This window comes from Halichoerus grypus, chromosome 1 (assembly GCF_964656455.1).
Source record: "Halichoerus grypus chromosome 1, mHalGry1.hap1.1, whole genome shotgun sequence".
Lineage (NCBI taxonomy): Eukaryota > Metazoa > Chordata > Mammalia > Carnivora > Phocidae > Halichoerus > Halichoerus grypus.
The window spans coordinates 163213094-163233580 of record NC_135712.1 but is presented as its reverse complement, the minus strand read 5'-3'; the positions used below and the strand labels follow the sequence as shown (position 1 = coordinate 163233580).

Here is a 20487-nt window from a genome sequence, read left to right as displayed (position 1 = left end):
ATAAATGGAGAACTGACGAGATTGGAATCAGGTCATGGGGAAGGGAGCTGCCTTCTAGATGCAAGCTAATACTCTGTCTAGTGTGAAGTTGCTTTTGTGACTTTGTGGGGTTGGGGATGACAGATGATACTTGAGAAGTGAAGATGTGTGAATTCCTGCTTGATGCCTCTTGCCTGTGGAGAGTATGTACATCACCTGTTTAATTCCATTTGGCACCGTCTTCTCCTTGTCAGCTCACTGCATTTGACAGAACGAATACCGAATCTGCTAAGATACGAGGTAACTCTAGAATTTTGCTCACATTCATTCTATTTATCTTTCTCCCTGACCAAACCTCTTTTTAAAATGGCTGGCTAGCTTTGGGGCGCCTGGGTGGCTCAGTCATTAAGTGTCTTCCTTCGGCTCAGGTTATGATCCCGGGGTCCTGGGATCGAGCCCCGCATCGGGCTCCCTGCTCTGAGGGAAGCCTGCTTCTCCCTCTCCCCCTGCTTGTGTTCCCTCTCTCGCTGTGTCTCTCTCTGTCAAATAAATAAATAAAATCTTTAAATAAAATAAAATAGAATGGCTAGCTTTTCTGTTTGTTTGATTTTTGTTTTGTTCTTCCCAAAGCAATAGAAAAGTCTGTGGTGCCTTGGGTCAACGACCAAGATGTCCCTTTCTGTCCGGACTGTGGGAATAAGTTCAGCATCCGTAACCGCCGCCACCACTGCCGCCTCTGCGGGTCTATTATGTGCAAGAAGTGTATGGAGCTCATCAGCCTCCCTTTTGCAAGTAGGTAATGTGGAGGCGGGGCCCTAGGCCCTGTTCTTCTTGTGACTGGCTTGTTTGCTGATCACTAGTGGGTGATTTTTTGAACGTTTTTGTTTAAGTGAATGTCCCATGGGATCTTCATCCATTCGTTTATTGATTCCATGAAGCCTGCTATAGGCTAGGCACGACGCTAGCTAGGGTCCAGGGATACAGTGGTGGGTAGCAAGGGCTGGCAAACTTTTTCTGTAAAAGATCAGATAGTAAATAGTTTAAGCTTTGTGGGCTACAGATGATCTCTGTGACATTTCTTCTTCTTTTTTTAAAGATTTTATTTATTTATTTGACAGAGAGAGAGACAGCGAGAGAGGGAACACAAGCAGGGGGAGTGGGAGAGGGGGAAGCAGGCTTCCCGCTGAGCAGGGAGCCTGATGTGGGGCTCGATCCCAGGACCCTGAGATCATGACCTGAGCCGAAGGCAGATACTTAACGAGTGAGCCAACCAGGCGCCCCTCTTCTTCTTTTTTTAAACAACAAAGGTTGTTTAAAACCTTTTTTAAAAAGTTTTAAAAAGGTTTTTAAAAAACCTTTTTAAAACCATATTTAGCTCAAGGGCCATACAAAAGCAGGCTGGACTTGGTTTACAGGTCATGTTTGCCCACCTATGGTTTATAAGGCATTGTCCATTCTGCAAAGGGTCTAGTGTCTAGCAGAGGATACAGACTTACAAATAATTGCTTTATAAAGAGATAAGTATTAGGAGAGAAGTTGCATCAGACACCCAGGAGAGCTGACCAAATCGTTGTCAGCTCTGCTTGGAAGTGGCAGCTGAGGCTTTGAGAGGAGATTATAAGAAGAGTTCTTTATTTTTATTTTTTTTAAAGATTTTATTTATTTATTTGACAGAGAGAGACACAGTGAGAGAGGGAATACAAGCAGGGGGAATGGGAGAGGGAGAAGCAGGCTTCCCGTGGAGCAGGGAGCCCGACGCGGGGCTCGATCCCAGGACCCTGGGATCATGACCCGAGCCGAAGGCAGACGCCTAATGACTGAGCCACCCAGGCGCCCCAGAAAGGTTCTTTAAAAATGAGCAGGAGGCTAGTCCTTTCCTTTGAGATAAAAGTCACAGTTTATTGTCATATAGAACAGACTGTAATATCATAATATGAGAAACATTGAGTGCTGGGGGGATCAAGAGCATGGATGCTCAGGTTTGGGAGGTGATGTTTGAGAAGAGCCTTAAAAGATAGCAAGGATTGCAAAGAGGTAGGGCAGGAGGGATCCTGGGTAGAGTGCAGAGCAGGAGCAAAGTCGTGGAAGGGCCCTGGGGGAAGGTTAGTAAATGAGCAAATAGAATAGTTGGGGGAGTATAGAGGACACGTTTGAGAATTATGGGGATGGTGGCTACAATGTTAGGTGGAACCAGAGGGTGTAGAACTTTGAGTCTCAACTGGTTAAAAGTTGCTAAAGATGATCTCTTGGGCTTTGGGCCAATTCTGGGACATTTGAGGTGGTTTTGCAACCCTGGGGAGTTCTGCTGACTCTGCATGTGCTGTTGGCTATGGAGCATCTGGACAATGTGGGACAGAAGCAGATGCTTCCTCTGTCCCGTTCTGACATCCGGCAGGCACACATTACCTTGATACCTTCCCTTTCTCCCTGAAACTGACTTTCTGTTTCACCTGAGACTTCATAAGCTATGCTTTTGAGACACTATTCACCTTTCTTATCTTGTGCTAATTAACTAACATTTACTGGGCAGGTGCTATTGGGTAGCCCTGTTGGATATATTGGGGTACAAGTATGAATAAGACAGTTCCTACCCTCCCAGATTCATAGAGCAGCTCTGGGTATACATAGAACTGTCATACAGGGAGAAAAGAGGAAAGTGCTCCAAGAGGGATGACATGGTAGGACCTGATAGGAAGGGCATATTGTTTTTGCCTCAAGGAATAGAGTAGGGCTTCCAGAAGGATGTACCATTTGAGCTGAGCTTTGGAAGGGGTAGGAGTCAGATATTTGGGAGTGGGGAAGTCTGTCAGGACAGTCTGGGGAGAATGTGGATTGTGTTGGGTCAGGTTAGGAATGGGCTTCAGAGCCTCAAAGAGAGACCTTCCTAGGCTGTCTGGCTTTTTCCTGGCTGGCATTGGGAGTCCCTCCCACCACAGAGCCTGACCCCAGGAAGGCAAAGGTGTGGTGCTTCTTGCCCATAGACAGAGCCTGCATCAGCACCTGTGGCCTCCCCTCTCTTGTGAGCGGTGGGGTGATGGGATGCTGCGGGCTCATTGCCACCTGTCCTGTGTTGTGCTTTACAGACAAGCTCACCAGTGCCAGCAAAGATTCCCTGAGCACCCACACCAGCCCCAGCCAGTCACCCAACAGTGTCCATGGCTCCCGCCGGGGCAGTATCAGCAGCGTGAGCAGTGTAAGCTCCGTCCTGGATGAAAAGGATGACGACCGGATCCGCTGCTGTACACACTGCAAGGACACGCTGCTCAAGAGAGAGCAGCAGATTGATGAGAAGGAGCACACCCCCGACATTGTAAAGCTCTATGAGGTGACTCACCGGGTGTGGTCCTGGGTCTGATTTGAGATGCAGATTTGGCTGTTACATGTTATGTGCATGCCTGCATATTTTGGAGAATGCTTTGGGAAGTTGTTCCTTTGAATCATTTTTACTTTCTGCTAAAGGGCCCTGGTATGGTTTCCTAGCTAGGGCCCTGGGTGATTCACAGAGTCATCCTGGGTGTGTTGCAACAACCTTGTTCCCTCACCCCTCCTTGCCCACTTGAAAGCAGGAGGTTGGAGACTTTGGTGGCCCAGGGGCAAGAGGAGGAAGGATGGTTGCCATTCGGTGTGGACAGGATTTGCATATGAGGGGTAGTGGAGCTGGATCAGGTATGAACAGTGGGCCAGAAGAGTCCTGGGAAATTCACTTGGGAGCTTCAGGCTTTACAGGTTTGAGTGACTGCCCATGGGCATAGAGCTTCCCTTTTAAGTCCATTCAAATGCCTCAGCTGTCATTACCACCAGCAATCCCAAAACACATTCAGTAGATGCATACTTTGAGAGGAACATAGGGTCGTGCAAAAACAGGGGATTCAGAGTCAGACGGGGAGTGAGTCTACCTCACTCCCAATGGCTGAGGGGACCTGCAGGCTGAGAAGGATTAGCCAGCTGGAGGTTTCATAGGCAGGTGATGGGAGATGGGAAGGGGGAGATCAGCCTGGTGGAGGTAGCAGCTCATGTAGAACCCTGAGCAGAGGAGCGCCTGGGCCTTCCTCCACTTACAGTGGGGCCACGTCCTGATAAAGCCATCCTGAGTTGAAAATATCGCAAGTCGAAATTGCCTTTAATACACCAAACATACCAAACATCATAGTGTGGCAGCCTGGCCTACACTAACCGTGCTGGGAACAGTGACGTTAGCGTGCAGTTGGACAGAAGCCTCTAACACAAATCTGTTTGACAACAAAGTGCTGAGTGGATCGTGTAACTTACTGGATACCGTGCTGAAAGTGAAAAGCAGAAGGCTGAGTGAGTACAGGATGGTCGTAAGGGTATCGGCGGCTGACCCTGTGATCACGCGGTTGGCCTGGAGCTGCGGCAGCTGCCACCGCCCGGCGTCACGGGAAGGTGTCCTACTGCATGTCGCCAGTCTGGGCAAAGATCCACACTCAAAGCTCCAAGTTCCGTTCCTACTGAATGAGTATCCCTTTCACACCATTGTAAAGTTGAAAAATCATGAAGTCTAACCATTGTAAGTCTGGGACCATCTGTATATTTGTCTGCTGATCACTGAATGGTCACTGTTAGCAGGTCTGTGGGTCATAATGGCTGCATTTCTGGAATCACCAGAAAAATACTTAGACTACTAGAAATGGTGTTAATGAAACCCTGCCCTGAGCTGCAGATGTAGCCATTACCCATCCTATGTATGGAGTTCATGACCTGATAACTCATTTTTGTAAATGCTTTTTCCTTCCTTCATTTTTGAAGTGAGCCCTGGCAATACCATTTGCTAGTATCTTTCATCACCCGGCAGAGAGAGAATGTAGCCACCAGTTCCTTTCCTCTGCCTTGGTAAACTCCTGGCTTATGTCCTGGAAGGCCTTGCTCCCTGCAAAAACATCCTGTCAAAAGTTCTGCCCTCACTTTTTTTCCTTCCTGCAAGATTTACTGCTTGTAAAGGAGGTTTGTAAATCAGGAAATTGATAACAACAATAAGAACAAACAAAAAAACACTCTGCATATTTCCAACTGTACATTTAAAAAAAATTTTTTTTTAAGTAGGCTCCACACCCAATGTGGGGCTTGAACTCACAACCCAGAGATTGAGTCACATGCTCTACCGACTGAGCCAGCCAGGTGCCCCGGAAATTGTACATTTTAAATACATCTCTATTGATGCAGCATAACTGTCTTGTACCTTGAGAGCACCACTCACCTCTTTTGTTTTGTTCTTAGAAATTACGACTTTGCATGGAGAAAGTTGACCAAAAAGCTCCCGAATACATCAGGATGGCAGCATCATTAAAGTAAGCTATTCCTCAGTTTTTCTAATTCAGTGACGATTGTTTGCGGGCACTTTAGCGCAGCTCCTCAGTAGCTGAAAATGAAAATCTTAATTCTGGCTGCTTTTCTTCTGTGACCAACTGTGGAGAATCTTTGTCATGTCTGTATTTCTGTGTGGCACGTGTTACAGTCCTCTGGTAGCCATGTTCAAGGGGCCCCAGTTCTGATGGAGCAGGTTAGGGAAGGGCCTCTGACCGCTGCCGAGTGTGGTATCTGGAGGTGAGCAAGGACAGTGTGCCTCGGGTGCCTGCCTCGGGGCGGGAGAGGGGGGCTGCTGCTTCAGGCTTAGAGCAGGCATTTCCTTTAGAACAGGGGTTGGCACACCTCAGCCCATGGGCCAAATCTAACCTGCCATCTGTTTCTTTTTTTAACTAAAATATAACTTACACACCAAAAAAATTAATAATTTACACACCCTTTTAATGTGTACAGGTCAGTGGTTCTTCACAGAGTCATACAACCGTCATTGCTGTCTTAATTCCATTTTTATCATCCAGAGAAACCCCACCCCCATTACTAGTCATTGCGTATTTCCCCTCTCCCTGGCGACCACTGGTCTGCTTTCTGTCTATGGATTCGCCTCTTTGGGACATTTCGTATAAATACATGATCCTTTGTGTCTGGCTTCTTTCACATAGTGTAGTGTTTTCAAGATTCACCCTTGTGGCGGCACGTGTTAGCGTTCCATTCCACTCGTGCAAATGCATTGTATGGATAGACCACATTTTGTGTACCCATTAGTCCGTTGATGAACATTTGGGTTTTTCCACTTCTGGCTATTATGAATAATGCTTCAGTGAATATTCCTGTGTAAGTTTTTTTGTGGACATATAATTTTATTTCTTTTGGGTTTATACCTAGGTGTGGAGTCGCTGGGTCATATGGTAACTCTAGATTTTAAATTTTTTGAGGCACTGCCAGACTGTTTTCCAAAACGACTGCACCACTTTACATTTCCGCCAGCAATGCATGTGCGTTTCGGTTTCTCCGTATCCTTGCCAGTGCTTGTTATTGCCATTTTTTTTAATGAATAAAATTTTACTGGTGCATAGCCATGCCCATTTGTTTGATTTTATCTGCAAACTACAACTACAGCAGCAGAGTTGAATAGTTGTGACAGAGACTATCTGGCCTGCAAAGCTAAAAATATTATTATCTGGTCCTTTGCAGAAAAAATATGCTGACACTCTCTTAAGAGCATTGCTCCTTCTGCAGGTTAGTGATACGTGAGCTAGAATTTGAAGTGCTACCACTGGAATCAGATCACAGCAAGTCTTTTCCCAACCTGCAGAAAAACAGTTATGTGCTCTCTATGTGAGGATTATCGACCTTTGTCTTAAGCCTGTATTGCCCACCTGCCACCTTGGTAGTGATGCATGTGGAATTAAATGTGCCTTGTTTAGAACAAACCTGTATTTTTATTTGCCCATTTACTGTGGCAATGTGTTATATTGTCTCCACAAAACAAAGCTTGGGGCACCTGGCTGGCTCAGTCAGTAGAGCATGTGACTCTTAATCTCAGGGTCATGAGTTCAAGCCCCATGTTGGGCATGGAGCCTACTTAAAAACAAACAAAAAACACAAAGCTTGGCTTTTCCTTCATGATGGCAGTGACCACATTCTAAGTCTATCATGTGAATCTCACATGAAAAGAAAATGAACTTTTTCATTTACATGGTCCTTAAGGAGTTTCCTAACTTAGGAGTCTGTAAATGTCTGACTTACAAAATATGAACGGCTAAACCTGGTTGGTCTGTGGCAAAAACACCCCTTCTCTTGCATGTCTCCCTGCCTCTGCTCTTGCCCTGGGGCTCTTCTTCAGTTCCTGTTCCCTCCCCCAGTGTATGCCAGCCCATGGGGAGGGGAAAGAGGTGGGAAGGGAACAGACAAGAGGTAGGGAAACCATTGTAGACCACCCCCATGTCCTCCAGGCCTAGCAGCTGGGTGTCTGCAGCCCCTGGCAGCAGGCAGGATAAGGGGAGGACACCCTGTTTCTCCAGCCCTCTCAGCCGCAGCAGTCCTAGGGCCTCTCTTCCCTTATATTTGCACTTTCTATACCCCGTTCTTCCTCTTTTCATTCCAAGAGCACTGGTTCTGAAAAACAGGAGGAAAGGACACGTTTTCTTTTCTACCTGCAGTTCACTGAGCAATAATTTCAATCAATGGAGCATATAGCCTCCCTGTGAGTAGGCTGGGAGAAGCAGCGCAAGTGCTTCTGATAATCTACCTCCCCTAAATGGAGAATCCTTGGCTTGGAGCACCTGTCTCATGTTCTTTTCCTACCTGGAACTTACTGGAATCAACACCCCTCCTCCCACCTGTGCCCATTGGTCTGAAATTAGAGCAGGACTATCTTCTTCCTGGATGTCAGCAAGGAGAACTGTGTTCCTGGCAGTCTGAGCTGGCACTCAACTTTCCCTCATGACGTCGTTACCCAGGGGGCTCCTTCCCCTGAGTCTGTTGTTTTTCTTGCTTTGTGCCTCAAACGCAGCTATGGGTCACTGGGCCTCCCCATCCAGCTGGGAAACTACCATCGCTGAGCACATTTCCAGATGTCTAACTCCTACTCGCTCTCCAAAGACTGGTTCTAAAGGGCTTTAAGCACATTTTCCTCCCTCATTCATTCTGTGGGTATTTATTGAACACTAGTTATGTGCCAATACTATTTGAGGTACTGGGGATGTAGCAATGAACAGTGCAGACTGTGTCCGCTGCCCTGGAGCTTCATTACCATGGGAGCACAGCCATAACCAAGTGAACAAATCATGAGCAAGATAACTCCAGACGTGATAGGTGCTCTGTGGGGAATATGTGTGGTTGAGACTGAGACCAGGGGTGGGGGCTGGGGGGGAGGGTGCTTTCAGATTTGAGCCAACCGTGTTATTTTCCATGTGACTTGGAGATATCAAGACAAAGTGCAAGCATTCCTAATTCTGGTCTGATGTTCTTTTTGCAAACTATGCGGTTTGAGATGATGAAGCCCACATCCAATAGGATCCTCCAATTATAGCACACACCAAGATTTTTCCAGCTAGGGCTGTCTTGTAGATGGTAAACCAGGTCAGCGCAGCAGTCCTTTCTGCTTATTTAACTTAAATTGCTGCTGCCTCAGGAAGGGAGCCGAGTGGCCGTTGCTGAGGCTGCATTAACAGCTGCAAGATCTTCTGAAGTGTTTTTCTTCTCAGTGAGCACTGACGAAGCTTGGCCATGTGCTAGTTACTGAGGATAAAAACGATAAGCCATCGTCATTGCCCTTGCATTTCAGGCCTGACAGGGTGACACACTTGTAAATGAACAGTTCTAAGATCACATAATAACTGCTGTTGTTCCTCTGAGTTAAGTGGAATGAAGCCACCTCTGACCTTCCCTGCAGCCCCCTGCTCCACCCTGGGCAGTTATCCCGTCTCCTCCCTGCTTGATTTGGTGTCAAAGTGCTTTTCTCATGTAGGGAGCAATTGTTAATGAGGCCCAGGAGCATTGGCAATCGATATAATGCTGTGCTGGGTATTGCTAGGTGTTGGGGTTTCCTTGGTCAGCTTTCTCATTGTTCCTGTTCTCCCTGGGGGTAGTGTTTGAGTGAGAAAAGCCAGCTGCTGTCTCCTGGGATGTAGGGTAACCAGCTTATTTAGTAAACCACTTCATATGTCTTACTAGGTATAGTGAAATTGTTTAGGGAAAGTAAGTTGAAGTAGATTCATTTGCATTTATCTTGGTGATGAGCGTAAGAGCTAGTCCTTAAAGGCCTAGGCACAAATCTGCTCCTGTGGCGTCTGCAAATTAAAAGCAGCTTCCAGTTGATTAGCACTTAAAGGAATGAGCCCTGCATTATATACAAGAGTGTGAAATAATACCACTTGGAGAGAATTAGCTGTGTCTCCCTTTGTAAGACCCTAAACCTTTAGAGGTGAAACTTGAATCAAATATTTCCGTGATTTTTCCTTAGTGCTGGGGAGACAACCTACAGCCTGGAACATGCCAGTGACCTTCGAGTGGAAGTGCAGAAAGTGTACGAGCTCATAGATGCTTTAAGGTAAGGCCTGTTAGGTGATGTCTGACTTGCTGCCTTGAGTGGAGGAGATGCGGTTTCAGTGGGGCGGGAGGGTGGCTGTCGGGCCCGAGCTTACCCAGAGTCCTGGTGACAGAGAGTACGTGTGAGGAGCAGGCTGAGGTAGGTGCCAGCTCTGGCACTCACCACATCTCAGTAACTTGGTTAAGATTTCTAATGTTCATCATTATTAAAGAAGTAGGAACTGATTATTGACACCATCTTTGTACCAGCCATTGGTTGTATCCACATCTCATTTATTCAACCAAGTTAGCCAGGTGGTGGGGATTAATACCGTTACTTTGTAGGTGAGAAGATGCATCACAGCTAGCAAAGCGGTGGAGCCAGGATAGAAACTCAGATTCTTTCTTCAAGTCAACAGCGGCTTTTTAACCATGGACCGGCTGTTGGGGTTAAATCAGCCCTTTGAGGTATAGAAAGCATAGTTATTCAGAGGGAGAACTGAGATGAGGAGGTCTTGTCCATCCATCTGTGCAGGACTGACTATGTAATTTGTGGGACCTAGGGTAAAATGAAAAAGCAAGAATTATTAAGAATTTTAAGATGTGGGTCTTGGAGTGGCTGTGGCCTCCTGCTGCCCAGTGTTGCCCTCAGCACTGTCCACAAACCCCCTGGCCCAGTTTCAGCTTGTGTACCGGCCTGGCAAAGCCAGTTGCTTCCTGCCTTCCCCACCTCAGCCCACTCCAGGGGCCCGGGGAGTCCCTCACTGGCCCCCCAGGCCCTGCTCCCATTAAAAAAAAAAAAAAAAAGGAATTTTAAGACAGTGACACCAGAATATTAAACCAGGCACGGGTCACTCACCCATGAAGTTGGCCCTGCGTGTGTGGTCAGTTCCTCGGTGGCTGAGTGTTGGTGAGACACCCTCTGCTGTGTCAGGGGCCTTGGGTACAACCAGAGGGTAAGCAATGGGCTTTGCCTTCAAGGACATTCTGTGGAGTCTTTAACCTGCTTCCTCCACCATGGTCCTGGCACAAAAGCCCGGCAACTCAGATTTAACCCTTGTTTCTGGGGCTGGCAGCACCTGTTACATTGATGTGTTTGTTCCAATTCAGTAAGAAGATCTTAACCTTAGGCTTGAACCAGGACCCTCCACCACATCCAAACACTTTGCGGCTGCAGAGGATGATCAGATACTCAGCTACACTGTTTGTGCAGGTAAAGCCATCCTGTCTCATTTCTCAAAGAAACGTCTCATTTGCTTCCCCTGCTTTTCTGCCTCTCAGAAGGCAGACCGTGCCAATGGTTTGTTCTCTGTACATTTATTATTTTTTAAAATTGTAAATATAATTATGCCACATTTAGAGAAAAATCTGAATTACAGAAAAAAGTAAAAACTTCTTAATCCTTTGTCCCCAATACTATTACACATCATTCTGGTATATTTTCCTCCCTTTTTCATTTGCATTTGTTATATAAAGTAGTTATGATTAGTGCGTAGTTACAAATTTATGTCTTCTCTTTTTAACACTGAATTTTATATCATAAGCACTTCTTACGTAGTCTTCATTTAAATAGTTACCATTTGAATGGCTGCAGAATATGACTTTCTGTGCACCGTCCTTTATTTAATTATTCCCCTTTCATTGGGCATCTGATAGATTCCTGCTTTTTGCTAGTGTGAGTACAGCCTGACAGACATACTGATACATGCCATTTCTTCCTCAGGATAAGCTCCCGAGGAACTCTTCCTGGGCCATTGCTTGGGAGGAAACAGCTGATTGTTCATAGGCAGACTAACCCTGGGTGGTTAGAGCTGAGTTGCTTCTACCTAGAACACCCCTTGGGAGAGCCACAGTGAACCACATCTGGGCTTAATGACAGAGCGAGCTCTGTTCGGTTAGTTTTCCAACACCGTATTGCAGAGAATTAGGCCCCTCCTCCTTTTGACTAGTGTTGTATTCAGCAGTCACTCGGTGAGTGCCTACTGTGTACCAGGCAGTGTGCTAGGTGCTGCGTGTCCTGGCATGAACAAAAAGACATTCCTGTTCTCATAAAGCTTTTTTTCTGGAAGGAGATAGACAAAAAACAACTACAATATAGAATTTCTAAGATGGTGAAAAGTGCTGTGGAGAAACCTAGAGCAGGGAAGGGGTAGCGGGGGTGTGGGGCTTGGATGGAATCTTACAAACAGACTTCATTAGGCTCATTTTCTTCCTAAAAGGATTTAAATACAAAATTGTCCGTGACTCCCTACAGGAAAAGTTGCTGGGTTTGATGTCACTGCCAACCAGAGAACAGTTTGAGGAACTGAAAAAGAAAAGGAAACAGGAAATGGAGAGGAAGAGGATCCTGGAGAGACAGGCAAGTGAAAGCAGGGATGCTGGCGGCCTCTTGAGCCCAGAGGCCGCCCCAGGCTCCCAAGCGGCCCTCTTTGAGATCATGTTAAATCAGAACTCAGTGCTGTTTGGTTTGCGTCTCTCTTTTCTTTTCTGGCCTCTCCTCTGTAGACTCAGAATAGTTATTTTTCTCCCCAGGTCAGACCTATTTGCCTTTCAGAGATCCTGCTGATTTTTTCTCGTCCAGAATACCATGGAGGCTGCCAGTTCTCCCTGTAGCACAGGTTGCAGAGGACCCAGATACCAGGGAGCTCTTTGTAGAATGCTTTGGAATATGCAACACTAATCAAAATAATGTGTGCATTTAATACCGTGTGAGAGTCTAGTGTGGATGAGTGATACTAGACCTCAGAGGTTTAAGACAAGCCTACGGCCAGTGAATCTAAAATTGAGAAAATCTCATCCCTTAAGTTACTGTCATTAATTTAGTTTTTTTTTTTTTAAAGATTTTATTTATTTATTTGACAGAGAGAGATAGCGAGAGCAGGAACACAAGCAGGGGGAGTGGGAGAGGGAGAAGCAGGCTTCCCGCTGAGCAGGGAGCCCGATGCGGGACTTGATCCCAGGACCCTGGGATCATGACCTGAGCCGAAGGCAGACGCTTAACGACTGAGCCACCCAGGCGCCCTGTCATTAATTTAGTTTTGAAAATCAGGCTCTGCCCCTTCTTTCCCCTAAAACCAAAAGCGTGATTTGACTTAGCAGTTGGATACCTTAGTCCTGAGGTGGGCATTTGGAGTCTCATCAGCACAGGGACAGCGGGACTGTAGGGGTGGCTGATGGTGTGGCTGCTGTTGGCCTGGTGACTGTATTTCTTTGGCTTTGGTGTCTCCCCAGGTTGTCCTGGAATCCCAGCAACGGTTTGAGGAAAGGCGGAGTGACCTGGCGTCTCGTGCGGCCAATGGGGAAGTGGTGTCCCTTCGAGGGGGACCTGCCCCCCTGAGAAAGGCTGAGGGCTGGCTCCCGCTGTCAGGAAGTCCGGGGCAGAGTGAAGACTTGGACCCCCTCCTCCAGCAGATCCACAACATCACATCATTTATTAGGCAGGCCAAGGCTGCCGGGCGGACGGACGAAGTGCGCACACTGCAGGAAAACCTGCGGCAGTTGCAGGATGAGTATGACCAGCAGCAGACGGAGAAGGCCATTGAGCTGTCCCGGAGGCAGGCTGAGGAGGAGGACCTGCAGCGAGAACAGCTGCAGAGGCTTTGTGAACGGGAGTGGGAACGAGAGAGGGAGCAATTCCGGGCCGCGTCCCTACATACACGGACTCGGTCCCTGGACTTCCGAGAAATCAGGCCTTTTCAGCTGGAGCCTGGCAGGGAGCCTCGTACCCACCTTGCTTATGCTTTGGATCTAGGCTCTTCCTCAGTTCAGAGCAGTGCAGCTGCGGAGCCCCCTGCGCCCGGCTCAGCTCTCGAGCCAGCCAGAGTGTGGTCTGGACCCCCAGCCCTCGGCCCGGAATTCTTCCCCCAGAGCATGATTTCACAGCAAAATGAGCTGGCCTCCCTGAACCCCTTCGATGAGGAAGACCCCTCCAGCCCCACAGCAGGGGGCACTACCAGCCCTCCTGCCGCAGAGCGTTCCTTTGGCCCTTCAGTCTCCATCCTCAAAGAATACAATCCTTTTGAGGAAGAAGAAGAGGAGGCTGTCGCAGGGAATCCCTTCACTAACCCAGATAGTCCAGCGCCCAACCCCTTCGATGAGGAAGATGAGCATCCCCCCCAGAGGCCCTCAAGCCCTCCTGTTCCTGGTAACCCCTTTGAGGAAGCCACCTGTACCAACCCCTTTGAGATGGACAGTGACAGTGGGCCAGAGGGTGAGGAGCCCATAGAGGAGGAGCTCCTCCTCCAGCAGATTGATAACATCAAGGCGTACATTTTTGATGCCAAGCAGTGTGGCCGCCTGGATGAGGTGGAAGTGCTGACAGAGAACCTGAGGGAGCTGAAGCGCACCCTGGCCAAACAGAAGGGGGGCACCGACTGACCCCACTGGCTGTGGGCGGGGCATCTTTGGGCCCAGGGCCTGGCAGGAGCCTGTGGAGCAGGACAGGGCTGGTGGGCCCGATGGGGAGGGAGGAAGGGTGACAACTAAGATGCACACAGGTTAGGGCAGGGAATCTGCTGTTTCGTGCTGTGCACTTGGAGGTTTTTCCACTACAGTTGAATAATAAAGTGGAAACCAGAACAGGAAGAATCAGCATTCATTTGCTGTATTTCCTGGGGTTTTTAAAAAATATTTTTTGTTTTTGTTTTTTTGAATCGGGTTTTCCCTTTAGAAGGGATTTTAAATTTTCATTACTGAGTAGAACTAAAGGCAGTTCTCTTGGGCAGCCCTCGTGGGTCCACTTGCTCCTGCCTAGTCCTTGGTCTTGATGCAGTATTATAGGGCACTTTCTTTGGCCAAGACAGACTCGATGGATTCCTTTAAACCTTACTCTGGTCTGACAGAAGTCTGTCCCCCTAGGCTGTGGGTTCTTTCACCTGGGGCTTCCTCTGCCCTGCTGGGTACATCCCACCTGTGCAGCAGAAGGGGGAGCTACTGCTATGAAGCCAGTAGTTTAGACCCAGGAGAGCCCAGCACCTCTTTTTAAGAGGGGGTGATGGGGGGGTGATGTTTTACCAGGGCATTTCCCTGTCAGTTTAAGTCCTTGTTTGTCTCTTTCAGGAGGCTAAACTTCAGTGCAGGGGGATCACTGGGTCTGACCATGGTCTGTTTAGAAAATAGGAGTGGTGAACTTTTCGGATGACGGAGGCAGTAGTATTTGGGAGCAGAGTTGTCTACCCAAATGTTGCTCTGAATGACTGATGGAACAATTGTGTGTCCCCAGCAAAACCTCCCTCTAGAACTTTGGTGAAATTACTCTGACTTGGGCTTTTTCAGAGGGCCCAGTCTATAATTTAGGATTGGTAATCAGGAAGCTTTTGTGGAACACTGCCAGGAGAATGGAAGCTTCCCTGAGTCAGAAGATAAATTAAAATGATTTTCAGGGCTAGTTGATCAGCCTTCTTCCCTTTTGGTTCATCCTGTCCTGACCTGGGGCACCAGTGGGGTATTTTCCTACCAATGTTTAGTATTAAGAAACGGAAGTGTGTGAAGAGGCACAACCCAGGATCATTCCAGTAGCACTGAAGTACTTGAACTCTTCATCAATTAAGGGCAAAAAGGGAAATTGTTAATTTAGCTCTGGTGCTTTGGTTTACATAATCCTTAAGTGATGTTTGACATCATGATACTCAAGTGTGCTCAGCTCTAGGTAGAGTTCCTGCAATTAGGCGTTTCTGATTAAAGAACAATAACTGACCACTAGTCACTTTATACCCCTTAACTAACTATGGGTCATCCTTTCACTGATTACTGGTGTGAGAGCTGAGATTCATTTTGTTACCTTCTGGGAAGACCCCTGTTGGTCTTGAGAATGTTTGAAGAACTGTGGTGTAAAGGTAGTCTGTATTTTTGTTGACACTATTCACATTTCTTTGGCATCTGTTGGATCTTTGGGCTGAATGAAAAGATCTTGCATAGGGGTGTGGGAATGGGATATGGGTGGAGGGTGTGTGGAGGATGCTTTGCGTTGGGGTTCTGTTCACAAAGTAATATGAGTGGATTACTAATGTCAACCAAGTTCCCAGCCTTGTTGATTATTGTGGTTGGGAAGTTGACAACCAGGTATCTAAAGTATTGCCTGGTACAGGCATCTTTCTTCCTTCTTGTGCCCTTCCTACTGTCTTTGTGGAGGGTTTCATGGCTGGCTGGCATGCTTCCTACTGCTAGTCTGTCATTGCTCTCTGATCGAAGAGGACGACACTCTGCACCAAAAAGCAGGTAGTTCCGGAAGCTAAATGCTGCTTTCCATCATAATTACTTTTCTTATGAGAATATATCTCTTCATTAGCTAGTGATTTCAATTCAGACTAGTTTACTGAACCTACCCTTTTCCTGAAGTCAACCCAGGTAGCAATCTGTAAGTAACTAAGAGCATTAAGAACCACACATATAAGAAACATTATTTTTAAACTTAAAACAAAAAACAAAAAACAAAAAACACTGAATATACTAAACCAAACTAAAACCTTCTGATGTGATTGAATTCTTCCATGGGTGTATTCTTCCATGAATTCTTCCATTTAATTCTTCCGTGGCTATATTCTCCTATAGTCATAGCCCTGACCGGAATTAGAATTCTCTGTCCCCAACATTTCCCAGAACTCACACAGGCACAAAGTTGGATTTACAGAGATGGGTTATCGTCAGGGTAGATAAAGATGGCCTGTGAATCGCAGCCACAGCTTCGAGTGCTTACCTCATGTGAATATCTCACTCTTCCTGCAGCCCTTCAAGGCAGGCAGCTCCATCTCGTGAGAAAATGAGCAAGTTCTCGATGCAGCGTTGGCAAATAGCCTAGGCCTGGGTCACGTACGGAAGAGACTTTGGGAATTCAGGCATCAGATGAAGTTGGCTTTTCTTTTTTACGCCTTGTTTGTATTTTTCCATGTCTAATACACTAAGGACACTTACTCATTGTACTTGCAGCTCAATGTGTCTTTGCTGTTCGGATACTAGAGTGTACTTCTGAGTCATCATGTACCAGGTGGTAGGTTGGACATAAATTGGCATAATTAGGCCTTGGTACTCAAAGAGAGAAGCTGGTCTCTTTACCAGGTCACAGACTATCGAAGCAGATTGTACTGGTCATCTGACAATGACAGCTTGAGGGTCATTGTGTGCATGCACTACTCTGGGGCCTTGTATTGGAACCTTTTTTAAAAAATAAACTAACAGATGTTAGTGGTTGGGTGTATGTGTGTGTATGTGCACGTGTGTTGAAAGAGAATTACCAGATAACATCTCTGGCCCCGCCCCTTTCTTGATCATCATCTGAATATCAGAAGATAGCCCCAGCTCCTATGTTAACTGTGTGGTTAAGGCCTCTGGACAAAAGGTCACTAGGCTGTTAATGGGGTAAATGTGGGTTCCACTTCTGCCCTTATCCCCAGTTTTTCCTGCAGTGTTGATCAGATGAATTGTTTCACACCAGAGTAGTGCAAGACCTTTTAATGATCCTATCAACCTCATTTCAGGTTAGAAGAAACTGAGGCTCAGAGAGGTTGAGGAACCTTACTGCTGCCATTTGTGCCAGGCTGTGCGACCTTTTCACATATTCCCCTTTTAGCTCTGCCAGCAGGCCTGTGCGGTAGTTACTCGGGTATTTATCTGGCAGATAAACAGGTTGAGAGAGGTTAGCCTGGCAGGGGGTCACACGGCCTGTCAGTGGTAGAATAAGGATTTAAAGCCTGGGCTGCCTGACTCGCTTTGCCCTAAGTAGCAAGAGGGGTTCCACCTGGGTCAGGCACAGCGGGAGTGCCCAAGCACTGTGGCCTGTGTTGTATATGGACACTCATGTTTCTAATGTGGGAAGGGACATTTCATCCATAGGAAGTGCCTTCTGTGGACTTTAAGATCAAAACTTCTGCCTGAGACTCTTCAGCAGCCTAGCACGGTTTTTTAAAATACTTCAGAGAGGGGGAAATAAACACCCCACTTCAGAAAGGACTTCTGGTTTCAGGTCAGGCACACAAGGAGTTTTGAAGTTGTCACTCCTGTCCTTACATCAAGAGAAAGCTGGACAAAGAAAATCAATGACTCTCCTTGGACGCATCAGAGAACTGAGTGCAGGGCAAACTGCTGCCTTGAAATCTGGAGAGTCACCTGGAGCAGAAGCCACTGGAGCCACAGCTGGTAGGAACACTTGGAACGTGGGAGGCTGAGTGTGGACCAGCACCGGGTAGTAAGGAACTCCTGGGGGCCACAGCCCAAGGGACACCACACACCTTCATGGTTTAACTCCAGGAACCCCACCTGGTTTTCACAGCTAATTGCTGAGAAAGAGTCCCTGGTGGCTCTGGCAGGGGAAGGGGAAGAGTAATCTTTGTAAAATAAACTCTGAGCATTCCTCAGGGAAAAAGACTGTACCAGAGTCTAATCCTACCCAGGGAAGGACGTTTCTGAGCTGAAACCAACAGTGGGACGCTTAACTGACTGCACCACCCAGATGCCCCAACTCACACACGTTGGCACTAAATGTATATGGGGTTTTCCCACACCAACCAATTCTTTGACACCAGCTGGGTGTCCTACAAATTCAACTCTGTTCTGACACTATCTGGAGTTAGCATCTGATCCCACACATTAAGGGCTCAGCGCCACAAGACTGCCCCCTACTTCAGATGCCAATGACAAGTGTAAGTCTCTGGTACTTCTAGCTCACAGGCTAAAAGCCAGGGTTCCCACAAGACTCTCCTTGAGTTTGATAATTTGCTATAATGGCTTGCTAGATTACTGGTTAATTATAAAAGAATACAATATAGGAACAACTAGATAGAAGAGATGCATAGGGCAAGATATAGAATAAGGGGCATAGAGCTTCCATGCCCTCTGCACCACTCTCCCTGCACTATCACTGATGTTTTCATCCTCCTAGAAGCTCTCCCAACCCCTTTGGTTAGGGTATTTTTTAAAAAAGATTTTATTTATTTGAGAGAGAGAGAGAGAGAGAACAAGCAGGGGTGCAGCAGAGGGAGGGGGAGAAGCAGGCTCCCTGCTGAGCAAGGAGCCTGATGCGGGACTCGATCCTAGGACTCTGGGATCATGACCTGAGCTGAAGGCGGATGCTTAACCGACTGGCTGAGCCACCCAGATGCCCATGGTTAGGGTATTTTTTAATGGAGGCTTCATTACATAGGCATGATTGATTAAAATCATTGGCCATTTGTGATTAACTCAACCTCCAGCCCCTTTCCCCTCCCCAGAGGTTAGGGGGCTGGGGCTGAAAATTCCAACTAATCATCTGTGGCAACCAATCCCCCATCCTTAGGGGGTTTCCAAAAGCCCCCTCATTTGCATTAACTGGTGTGGTTAAAAGGGGCTTATTATGATAACAAAAGATGCTCTTTTCATCTTTCTCTCTCTAGAGCTAATTCAGGAACAGGGACAAAACCCAGATATTATGACAAAAAATGCTCCCGGGGGCACCTGGCTAGCTCAGTCAGTGGAGGATGTGAGTCTTGATCTCGGGGTTGTGAGTTTCAGCCCCATGATGGGTATAGAGATTACTTAAAATCTTAAAGAAATAAAAGATGCTCCTATATTATCATTAGGGAAATTACAAGGGTTTCATGAGTCAGGAAGAAAGACCAAATATATATATATATATATATATGTATAAATTATTTATTTATTTATTTATTATAATATCACAGAATGAGATTAAGAATATTTATTTATTTATTATAATATCACAGAATGAGATTAAGAATATTTATTTATTTATTTATTATAATATCAGAGAATGAGATTAAGAATACCAGGGGTGCCTGGGTGGCTCAGTCAGTTAAGCCACTGCCTTCGGCTCAGGTCATGATCCCTGGGTCCTGGGATCGAGCTCCGCATCGGGCTCCCTGCTCGGTGGAGAGCCTGCTTCTCCCTCTCCCTCTGTCTGCCGCTCTGCCTGCTTGTGCTCTCTATCTCTGTTAAAATAAATAAATAAAAATCTTAAAAAAAAAAAGAAGAAAGAAATACTTGTGAAGGTCACAGCCCAAAGACACAGGCCCACTAAATACTGAGATTTCATCAGATTATAGAATGCTTCCCCCCACACACACCTTACCACCACAAAGACACTAGAGGAATTTGAAGCCTCTGGACCTACAGCTACAGCAAACGTTAAACACAACTCAACTCCTAGCCAGATTAACATAAATCCCCATTCTAGAGGTTCATTTACTTAAGTTCCTATTATCCAATACAGCCAATATTGTTGGGCCTTCAGCAAAAAATTTTAAGCATGCTAAAAGGCAATAAAAAAAAAATAAAACACAATTGATGAGACACAGCAAGCATCAGATTTCTATGACACAGATGTTGGAATTATCAGACAGGAAATTTAAAATAACTGATAAATATATTAAAGAGTCTCAAGATAAAAAATAGTATGCAAGAACATATGGGTAATGTAAGCAGAGATAAGAAAACTCTTAGAAATAGTCAACAGGAAATGTTAGCAAATCAAAAACACTGTAACAAATGAAGAATACCTTTAAAGGGCTCATCAGCCAACTGGACACAACTGCAGAAAGAATCAGTGAGCTTGAAGATAGGTCAATAGAAACTTCCCTAACTGAAATGCTGAGAGAAAAGAATGAAAAACAAACCCAGAACAAAATATCTGAAAACAATGTGACAATTTCAGAAGATGTAATATATGTAACTGGAACACCAGAAGAAAAAAAAGAATGAAGGGAGAAGAAATATTTGCGGTAATGATGGCTGAGAACCTTCCAAAATTAATGACAGATCCTGGAAGCTCAGAGTAGGATCAATATCAAGTAGGATAAATATCAAATGTCTATACATAGGTATATCTTTTTTTTAAGATTATTTGAGAGAGGGGAGGGGAGCGGGAGGATGGGTTAGCCTGGTGATGGGTATTAAAGAGGGCACGTTCTGCATGGAGCACTGGGTGTTATACACAATGAATCATGGAACACTACATCAAAAACTAATGATGTAATGTATGGTGACTAACATAACATAATAAAATAAAAAAAGATTATTTGAGAGAAAGTGTGCTTGGGGGAGGGGCAGAGGAAGAGGGAGAATCTCAAGCAGACTCCCCGCTGAGAACCAAGCCCCACTCAGGGTTGAGATATGTGGACCCTGAGATGGTGACCTCAGCGGAAACCAAGAGGCTGAGGCTTAACATTCCCG

General features: G+C 46.3%; 1 protein-coding gene across 2 annotated transcripts in view; it reads left to right on the top strand.

Moving 5' to 3' along the window:
• Window positions 1-16509, top strand: part of RBSN (rabenosyn, RAB effector) — a 28502-nt gene extending 11993 nt beyond the window's left edge. Inside the window, exons 5-12 of one of the 2 annotated variants that reach the window (XM_036073633.2) lie at window positions 234-279; window positions 610-771; window positions 3063-3304; window positions 5215-5285; window positions 9266-9352; window positions 10441-10543; window positions 11585-11689; window positions 12562-16509. In XM_036073633.2, coding sequence (XP_035929526.1) covers window positions 234-279; window positions 610-771; window positions 3063-3304; window positions 5215-5285; window positions 9266-9352; window positions 10441-10543; window positions 11585-11689; window positions 12562-13707 — 1962 coding nt within the window. In that variant the 3' untranslated portion in view covers window positions 13708-16509. The remainder of the gene's footprint in view (window positions 1-233; window positions 280-609; window positions 772-3062; window positions 3305-5214; window positions 5286-9265; window positions 9353-10440; window positions 10544-11584; window positions 11690-12561) is intronic. The other variant, XM_078074766.1, reaches the window with a different exon arrangement.
• The last annotated feature ends 3978 nt before the right edge of the window (window positions 16510-20487 follow it).